Source organism: Actinia tenebrosa, unplaced genomic scaffold (assembly GCF_029948245.1).
Source record: "Actinia tenebrosa isolate PJP-AT-01 unplaced genomic scaffold, QUT_ActTen_1.0 PGA_scaffold13__45_contigs__length_12533684, whole genome shotgun sequence".
In the NCBI taxonomy this organism is placed as follows: domain Eukaryota; kingdom Metazoa; phylum Cnidaria; class Anthozoa; order Actiniaria; family Actiniidae; genus Actinia; species Actinia tenebrosa.
This window is the reverse complement of record NW_028292573.1, coordinates 738,089-747,765: the sequence shown is the minus strand read 5'-3', so window position 1 is coordinate 747,765 and position 9,677 is coordinate 738,089. Positions and strand designations below refer to the sequence as shown.

General features: G+C 38.8%; 2 protein-coding genes and 1 long non-coding RNA gene across 3 annotated transcripts in view; 2 read left to right on the top strand and 1 right to left on the bottom strand.

Moving 5' to 3' along the window:
- Window positions 1–2,319: 2,319 nt before the first annotated feature.
- LOC148911543 (uncharacterized) lies at window positions 2,320–3,456 on the top strand. Its single transcript, XR_016119600.1, has 3 exons — window positions 2,320–2,431; window positions 2,941–3,004; window positions 3,124–3,456. It is a non-coding gene; the product is annotated as an uncharacterized LOC148911543 (long non-coding RNA).
- A 233-nt stretch (window positions 3,457–3,689) lies between these two features.
- LOC148911542 (uncharacterized) lies at window positions 3,690–4,745 on the bottom strand. The gene has a single exon (XM_089029143.1). The coding sequence runs from the start codon at window positions 4,743–4,745 to the stop codon at window positions 3,690–3,692; it is 1,056 nt and encodes a 351-aa protein (XP_088885269.1).
- An 83-nt stretch (window positions 4,746–4,828) lies between these two features.
- The window catches only part of LOC148911541 (protein unc-45 homolog B-like), a 13,532-nt gene continuing 8,683 nt past the window's right edge, over window positions 4,829–9,677 (top strand). The window contains exons 1-10 of the mRNA XM_089029212.1: window positions 4,829–5,001; window positions 5,430–5,618; window positions 6,057–6,093; window positions 6,441–6,562; window positions 6,712–6,765; window positions 7,134–7,223; window positions 8,211–8,274; window positions 9,047–9,153; window positions 9,279–9,335; window positions 9,470–9,611. Of these exons, the coding sequence (XP_088885338.1) occupies window positions 4,993–5,001; window positions 5,430–5,618; window positions 6,057–6,093; window positions 6,441–6,562; window positions 6,712–6,765; window positions 7,134–7,223; window positions 8,211–8,274; window positions 9,047–9,153; window positions 9,279–9,335; window positions 9,470–9,611 (871 nt within the window). The 5' untranslated portion in view covers window positions 4,829–4,992. The remainder of the gene's footprint in view (window positions 5,002–5,429; window positions 5,619–6,056; window positions 6,094–6,440; window positions 6,563–6,711; window positions 6,766–7,133; window positions 7,224–8,210; window positions 8,275–9,046; window positions 9,154–9,278; window positions 9,336–9,469; window positions 9,612–9,677) is intronic.

Sequence of the window (9,677 nt, the reverse complement as noted above, 5' to 3'; positions counted from 1 at the left end):
GTAGAAGGAAGAAGGCTATTGTAAACGTAAGAAATGAAGACAAATCTAGGCTTTATGGTGATGCTTTAAAAACGATCTACAATTAACGTTTACGGTAGTCAGAGACATACTATAGTATACGTTAGTTCTGGTCAAAAAGTAAAGGAAGCGCTACTTTATTCTCCACGGTCGGGACACTACCATGGGGTTAACACATTTCGCAGACTATTCTACAAAGTACTAAGCACAAAGCCAACGTACTTCTGCCGACTGCTGTTGCTTTCATTTACATCCTTAAATACCCTAAAGAAACACTATTAGACTCCGCGGAGTTGAGAAAGTGGCGCAACGGGATCCCGATGTGCCCACCAACAAATACGCTTTCATACGCAGAACATAAAGCATATGGCAAGTCCTTACTTGATATTGCAGCCTTCGAAGCGTTGATAACTAAGGAAGAGCAGAAACATGGTGGCGCCACGAATAAGTAGGATTACAACTAGACTCTCCTATTGGTTACATAGTCTTCAAATCATACGGTAAGCAAGCCCTCCTTTGATTTACCAGAGGTAGAACGCAGCTAATTGTTTTTTCTTAAAGCATTGCGAGAAGAGTAGGGGGAGATTAGAGAACAATTAAGACGGCCAAGAAGAGGGAATTTACCAAAGAGAACCAGGAAAGGCTTTATAACAGCGCAAAAAAATGTCACATTTGTCAACATAACGCTTCTTCATTTTGGAAGACGTAACCAAGAAAGCGTGGGAGTGAAATGGAAATTATCTAGGAGAACTCATTTTAATGCGGGAAGTAAGGCAAAAGGTGAAAGCCGGGAAAGCCCTCCCGCACTGCAATTCACTCACACTGCCACAAATCATTTGTTAAGGATTTACTATGTGGATTAAGGTTGGGACACTGCCAGCATCACGGGTAATATACAGAGGAGCGGCTCATTGGAAATGCAATATAAAACTTCAAAGTAATCCAGACTCGAGATTCCGGTGTTCCTTTCACAACCTCCGCGGTTACGACCCCATTTGCTACTACAAGGGAGCAGACGGCTCCCGAGTCAAATGCATACCCAACAACAAAAGAGCGCTACATTTCGTGCACTGTGGGTAAGCCTAAAGTTCTTATATTCGCAGCAGTTATGGCGGACTCCCTTATCCATAACCTCGTAAAGTCGTAAATAACACCAACTTTTCCATTTCCAGTCAATATGGCGCGGAAAAGGAAAGTAGTCTACCCATCTAATACCTGGACTCCTGGATCCGATTCAAGAGTCCCTACCACCCACAGATCGCTTCTAACAGCACACCCTAAACGAGTCCTGTATAAAAGGATGAGGATACCAGCCATGCGTTTAGACGTGTGTGGAAAGTACTCGTGTGAGAACATGGGGGACTACCACGACATCTACCTAAGTCTGACGTAGTGCTGCTTGCAGAATGTTTTCCAAAGCCTTCATAGAAGATGGCTATGGAATATTACGGATTGGAACCCGCTAATTTTCTACAAACTGCTCCTGGGCTCAGCTGGAGTGCTTTTGGTTAAAGAAGACATGCGCATTTTGGATCTTCCTAACGGAGTACGACATGTATCGTGTTTATGAAGCCGGTATTCTGGCGGCGTTCGGACCCAGACCGACGTTACGACGCCCGCCAACACAAACCCCTTAGTATAGCACGACCCAGAGAAACCAACCACATAATTTTACTACCTGGATGCGAATAAACCTTTATGGTTGGGCAATGTCATCAGTACCTACCTTTGAGAGACTTCGAATGCTCCTGAAGCCGATAGACTTCTACATGCAGTAAGGAAAGGAGGAAACAAGGTAACGTTTTAAGTGATCTGGAGTCCCAGAGCGTCCTGCACTACGAACACAATTGAGTTCCCTTAGCACCCAGAAAGCGCTAGAGAACCCATTTAAGCAAGCTAATCCGCTGCAAAAAAGCAAATGTGCCCTGGTTAAAACCTTACAGGAAAACTAACTATTGACCCCTTGATGGATAAGAATAGTATGTGGTACCTTACCGCACCTGCAGTTCTAGTGCGACACGGAAGATGCGCGTAGAGAAGAGTCCACAGATCCTAAAATTCACGCAGGAGCCCTTTATGCCTTCCCTACAGTTGACTTTACACCGCAAAAGCGACCTCAGCAGCGAACAAATGTCATTTTCAAAGGAACATTGTTCAAATAGATTGCAAATCCTTTAAAAACAACATGGTGGGTATAGAACAAAGTAATCAGTCTTTCTCCATTGTCCTGCACTTAATTTAAGATATCTTAACTGGACACTATAGTGGTAAGATTTGCGTCTTTTTCCCTTTTTTTTTTTTTTTGTCTAATAGTCCTTTGATTGTTGGAGTTTTCTTATGTAGCTGCATGTCTTCTGAGTGTTTAAATATTGATACTTACAGGTATGAAGCGCACAAAGAACAGCACAATGAGGTATTGATTTGAAAGCTTGTGAATGATTGATTGTAGTCGAACGTACAAGTTATTTATAATTTCAACTTGGTGTAAAGAAATGACATAACCAAGCCTGAAAAGCACTATGGGTTGATGTGAATTCAATCAGTGAAAGGTCACAACATATAAAATTTTACCAAATTTTGTCTGTACGTTTCTGGCATATTTCTTCTGTGCTGATTCTATTTAGATATGAATGTAAGCTTAGTAAGCAACATGCAACAAATCCTTCACCAACCTTTTTCAAAAATAGCTGTATTCTGTTTGTACAACATGTACATGTTGATACTCAATGTTGATTTTATGGTGGAAGACAACTGCATCAAAACAAATGCTATTCATTCTGCCCTGTTTCTGACAGAAATCAAACAAGAAACCTAACATGTAGGACGCGGTGGTGAAAAACATTTTACTGCTATGCTACCCTTACATTGTTATTTATTTTAGTAGCTTAGCATTCTGTGAATGAAATTTTAATTGTTCCACAGGAAAAACTACAATCCTCTCAAGACAACAATAACATAAAATTACTAAATGAAGATGTATTATATGGTAAATGCCTTTTAATTTGCTGATTCAAAACCATTTCTTTAAAGATTCATTAACAATTCATCACGATTGTGTCAGCTGATGATTATTTTACAATAACATGCGATGAATTATTTGTTCAGCTAAAATATCAACAAGACCCGGTCAGGTTGGAGCATGTAATGGATATATTTTAGAAGGAAAGGACCTTGAAGATATTCAGAGTATTATCAGTAATAGCATACAGTCAAGTAAATCAGTCATCAACAGAGCAGAATTTATTCATGTTTTTTTTCCACACTCATTTGCTTAACCACATATTCATATACATGTAAACTTTCAAGTTTTCTTTTAGATGGATGTAAAACCCTGCCCAGTTTTTAATGTTGCAATAATTTAAAAAATGAATATTTTCTTTGGTTGAGGCAATTTGTGGGTTACATTTGTAATAAATGAAAAGTCAGTCTTCTTTGTCATCAGGTGTTCTCCTAAAAACAAGCCACACCCTTCTTTCAATGGTTTTGTAGATATACACCATTCAAGACCAACAGCCTTTCCACTGTTCAGAACATTAGACCTCATAAGAATCAATTGAGCTCTTAGAGGGTCCAGTCTTACGCTCCTTTCACAAAAAATTCTCCAAGCGTTTGGAAAAAGGGTCTTGATAAATTCAACAATTCGTGAAGAATATAGCATTTGTCCAAGTAAATCACGCACAACAGACCATACTGTAGTAAATATATCGTACATGGGCTTTCAGAACGGCTGTTGGTGCTTTGATAAAAATAATTCCCAACACATGAAAACACGGTTGAAATATGCTGATGAACGGCTGAAAGGTGACTCTGACTACATCTAATAAACTGGATAGTGCTGAGAACAATTGTTGACCGCATGCAACCAAAGGCGTAGCAAAGGAAGAAATGATAACATAAACTGGTTTTAGGTATGCAAGCCATTGCTTGGTGAATTCCTCAAACACGGTATTAGCTACTTGAATGAACTTCTCCAGAGATTTGATCTGAAAAATAAGCATATCGATGACCGGGCGAACATAAGCTCGTATAAAATCTACATGGCGATATAGTTGCCATAAGGCCCACAGAATTGAAAAAATGGTATAGAAAGTAAGAACAAACTCGATGGTTCCCCGGACAAAGGGTGTGTACACTTTAATGGGAATGTACTGAACCCAGTCTGGGAGTCCCTCGCGTAGTTTGGAGCTGTTGTAATCCAGCAATTCGTGTTCGTTTTGATCAAGAGTTTCAGCATCCGCAGTTATCTTTGCTTGTCTAAGAGATCGCATAATGTCTCGAACTTGCCCAGTGTAGTTAACATGGAATGTTAGTTCTGCCACTAGAGCATCAACACAGCTGATGTCTTGATCGCTTCCCGAGATTTCTATTTTTCTCATACATTCTAAGGTTAATACGCAGTTCATTGCATCCAGGCACCCAAACTTAGTAGTAATCCTCAGATCAGCGGCAGATATATCGTCCAAGTAAAATAATTTACATTCTTCGTGATCAAAGTGTTGTCGGTCATGGAAGACTATTTTTAAAGAGGTACAAGAAGGTGTGTATTCTAGCCATCTTTCTTCACTGCGAATATCCCATTTTCCACATCGTATTCTAGTAACAGGTATTCGTACCGTCTGGCCAGATCTAGAGTATTTAATGGGTGAGCTTGGAGGTGAGGATCGGCTGGATGTGATAGTATTACTTGATCCATCCATCGAACCTCCTTCCTCTGACCCTTCCGCCATTTTTTTGACAGATGTCTGATGTAAACAAAGGGCGCACGCATCTATTTATGAACAAACATGCTGAACTGATCGTGGGCTCATGTTATGAATACTGCTGACAGATTGAGATGCGGGCTCGTAGGAAGAAGTTTGTGAAGATTTGAAGAAGAACGAAAGAAGAATGTATTGAAAAACTGGGTGGATTCACTACTGATTGCCGCTAAATAACAAGATACTAGACCTAAAGGAGTTTAATATTCGGTAATTGATGGCTGAGGTAAGTTAATGTTATGTTGTGGTATGTTAAGGGTGTTGGTCTTAGAACAGGCCTAGTATAACAGAACAACATTAATACACACACATACATGCTTACTGTGATGCTGTCTGTCTGTTTTTCATTCTCTGCCAATAGATTAATATATGCCGGTGTCTTTGCCTGCATTCTCGGGGGAACCAATCACTTGTGTAAGCTTTGTTCAGAAAGATTATTTTCACGTTGATAAGTAAGCTTAAAAATATTCTAAGTGTAATTTTCTACGAAGATTAAACTAAAGGATAGATGTATTCTACAATATGAACATGTATATTCCCATGTGGAATTATATTCCCCTTACAGTAGATGACGTGCACATACAGTGCTGTACATAAAATTATATACAATCATATCCACTGTGAAATTTACCTGATGATATGCTCTGTTATAAGGAATTTCACCAGAATGCCCTTGCACTCAAGGAGGAAGGTAATGATTACTTTAAGAAAGGTGATTATGAAGCAGCATTAGTGAATTACACCAAAGCACTGAATTTGTACTCATCTGGCGACAAAGATAAAGAAAGACTGCAAGATAAAGCAACAGTATTGAAAAACAGGGCAGCTTGTCACTTGAAACTGGTGAGTATTGATCAACAGATTCATGGGTATTGAAACTATTTTATGCAGGTTTTTATACAAAATGATTAACAAAGGTACAGTTTTTTTGTTGGGGTGGGGGGGGGGGGGGAGCTAGGGGCATTGCAGTAATTTGGTTGTGGCCTCCACCCTTTTCCTTCAGTAAGAAGTTCATGACCCTCCTATTAAATCAAGAAGAGAACTGAGCTTTGGTCAAAATGAAAATGAAAATTCAAATTTTCACTGATAACCCTCTCCTCTGAAGCCCTAACCCTTTCCCTGATAAAAAATGTACAATTCCTCAGAACAAAGTCTAGACCTGTTATGCTTCCAGTGATGACATAACTAACAATTACCTGCATGGCTAGCTCAGATGAGTGATGATTCATGTAGATAATGCTAGTCAAATGTGAGCGTGATATGATTTAATTAATTCAACAGGAAAATTATGAAGATACAGTAGAAGATTGTACAAATGGTAAGTTGTATTACTATAGTAGAAAGAATAAAAAACATCACATTAACCAATCAAATAACCCTTGTCTACACTGCCAGACAATCGTCTGATAAGCTGTGGAAAACATAAGCAGTGATTACTGTTGGAATTTTAAAGTGTTTATATATAGTGTTAGGAAATCCAAAACAAAATAAACCAAAAATCAATCTTATCAAACTAATGGATGTTGGTGATGAGGGCCTGAGCTGGGTGAACCTTAGAATCACAAATGATACTTACATGTACAAGGGAGGCTAACTTAAAAGCAACTCACAGGGGGAATACATGTACAGTTTATTTAGCATGTTACATCATCTTCTTTCTCACAGCGTTAGAAGTATTAGTAAATGATTCGAAGGCCTTGTACAGAAGGTGTCAAGCACTAGAGCATCTTGGCAGATTAGAAGAAGCATTTAAAGACATTCACACTCTGACAAGGATTGAGCGTAAGGTAAAATACACCAGATTAATTCACTGCTTGTATTCTTGCTTTGCATTGATTTGTTATTTGATAAACGATAATACAGTATAGCGCTATGAGGCATTGAATATATACCAGAAATTAGGTTGATACTTTCATCTGATTGTAATGTTTCTCAGAACTCATCTTTTCAAGTAGTGTTAAGAAGACTTGGTTCACAGTTGCAAGCTAAGGTTAGTTTTTCTGCTGTACATTATTGTGACATCATCAGACCAAGGCTAAAACTAACAACTGGTTAATGTCAATGTTATCTCAATATTAGCAAGAGGGATGGAATGCTTTATGAAAAGTGTTGGCTGGTAAGCTGTTGCCGTCTAGTGCATTTTCCCAAGTTTGTTTTGACAACACTGCTTGTTTTGAGAGGGTAGCTATAGCCTCACTTGGCCTGTTAATGCAAGTCATCTATTCTTGATGAGAAGTTATGATCATTTTCTATATAATAAATGAAATAATGTCCTTAAGGTAAATAGAAGTCAAATCTATAGAGGAGACAACATGACCAGTATCATTAGATTAATACATTTAACTGTGTTCATTAAAGTCTGAAAAAGTGAGAACCACAGATGGTTTGGTGAGTGAGATGTTTACATCATTATTTGGAGACAAAGATACAGAAGAAAGAAAAAAGAAGGTATGTTTTTGTCCTACTATATACATATACTAGTTGTTTCTAATAAAAAGTGAAATGCTGCAAGCTGTAGTAATCATTAGTATCAACCCGTGAAATAGATATCACCATAATATAGTGTTAATTAATCATTATTTTTGTAAGCTCATTCATAGTCATGTTTAGCTATAATTCACCCGGGGGGGGGGGGGGGGACTCCGGTAAAAAAGTTACCGGGGATGCTCGTCGGAAATTTTCAAAAAGACCCATAAAAGATACCGGAAGTTTTAAAAAAAAAGGCGTGGCTGAATGATTTTTAACCCCTAAGAGATACCACAACAAATAATATTAAAAGCGCCTAGGATAAGCCATACCAATGCATGCTTCTCTCCTTTTCCGACACCCTAAGAGATACCAGAAAATGCTGGTTTTCAAAAATTTGCATTTAACACCCTAAAAGATACCAAATCGCGAATGTTTACCCTATGAGATACGACGAGCATCCCCGGTACTTTTTTCCCAGAGTCCCCCCCCCCCCCCCCCCCCCGGGATAATTCATGTATGCTTGTTGTTACACATATGAAGAACATCTCCACAAACCAACACGAAATTTCTCAAATCGAGATTTTAGCTAGCATCTGTAACACAGGAAGACCACAAGTTTAGTGTTGCTGCTCACCTGATGGCTCACAAATAATATATAATACATACAATATAGAGACAGGTGACATTTGACAGTTGCCAACTTAGCACTGATAAACTTGTGGCCCTCCACGTTAACATCTCTATGTGAGACAGGATTGCCATTTCACATGGTCATCCGAGCCACTGTGAAGGTCTAACCATTTGCATTAAAAAGGATTTAGAGTAAAAGCAGCAACTTTTGCTCAAATATTTTAAGACTTTGATTGTAAGTCCAGCTTCTGAGGCTTGAACCATGACCTCCTGGGGTTCAAGTCTATGCAAGTCATACAAAGTATAATACTGAAATCAAGTTGTCTCTTTGTCCAGGCGTTGAAGAATTTAGTAATCCTGTCCAAGGAAGAAGCTGGTGCACAAAAGATCTTTCAAGGAGGTAAACAAAATGTTATAATCGGTGGATTTAGAGGGAGGGTTAATGGGGTCCTGGTGCCTCCTTTAAGTTAGCTTTCAAGTAGGTAAAGTTTTATTATGAGAGGTTGTAAAACGCACTCTACTCACCTCTGAGGTCCAGCGTTCAAATCCTAGTCACCCCATGTGAGCTGAACTGGTTGGTTCTGTTTGTGACTCTGAGGGTTTTTTCAGCCCTCCAGTTTTTCCTCCCTCCTCTTAAATCAACCCGGACTAATTCAAACTGGTTAGAGCTGTGCTCCAGGATCAAACATGGACTGTATAGTGGCTGCTAGAGGTGCCTTCACATGCTTTCAGTTCAACCCTGTTGAGCTGTGCCACTGCTGTACTTTGTGGTGGTGATTAGAAATGACAAGTTTTAGAGGGGGAGGTAATGGGGTTATAGTCCCCCCAATTAGTTATCTTTCAAGGAGGTAAACAAAATTAAATACAATACAAAAAAATTATACAATTATACAAAATTATATCATGGGTTGCTCTAGCGGGAGCCCCCCCCCCCCCCTAGTTTGGGATTTGGATTCAGGATGCTTTTTTTACTCTTTTTTGTCCAAAATATCCCCAATATGCAAGAAACCTCCTCTGGTTTCATTTTGCATACAGTAGTCAATGATGAGATTGTCTAACTTAGATTTTCCCAATCCCTTCCCCTATCACAATCAGCAAATTTTGTGCTTTTTCAAGCAATACAAATGAGCTGATGTTGTTGGCTAGCATTTGACGTTTTATTATATGTCCAGGAGAGGGAGTCAAGCAGATTATCAGCTTATTGAATACCAACTCAGAAGAACAGATTGTGGCTGGATTATTAGTGTTGAAGGGACTTTGTACAAAGTCTTCCTCAAGGGTAGGTCATTGATATATATTAATTATTAGTCTTATGCTGTGACTTTTTAACCACACCATCTCTTGATAACAGGTCAGAAGAAGTATTTTCATTTGTTTATTGAAGTCATTTTGGTTTTTTGTCAGGCCTCTGCCGTATTACATCAAGTGACCATGGAAAAATGTTCTGCATTTTTGGAGTCAGTAAGTTTGATGTTCCCTTGTTACCTTCTTAACAACATCATAGGAGTATGGTTGCATTTGGACTCCAGTTAACTAACTAAAGCTAGTTTAAGCTTCATCAAAGTATTCATAACAAATCATTGGATTTGTTTTAGCCATCGGCAGATGTATGTAAAGCAACTGTTGCTGTTCTACATGCAGCACTAGATTCACTCTCAGACATGCCTACCTTGACTGATGATTTAAAGCAATGGTATAACACCAAAGGATACAGCCCTCCACTGCCCTTTAAACTAGGTACCACCATGTATTATTGTTATATATTATATTGATCAGTAGAACCAAGCTACATTACAGACTGTT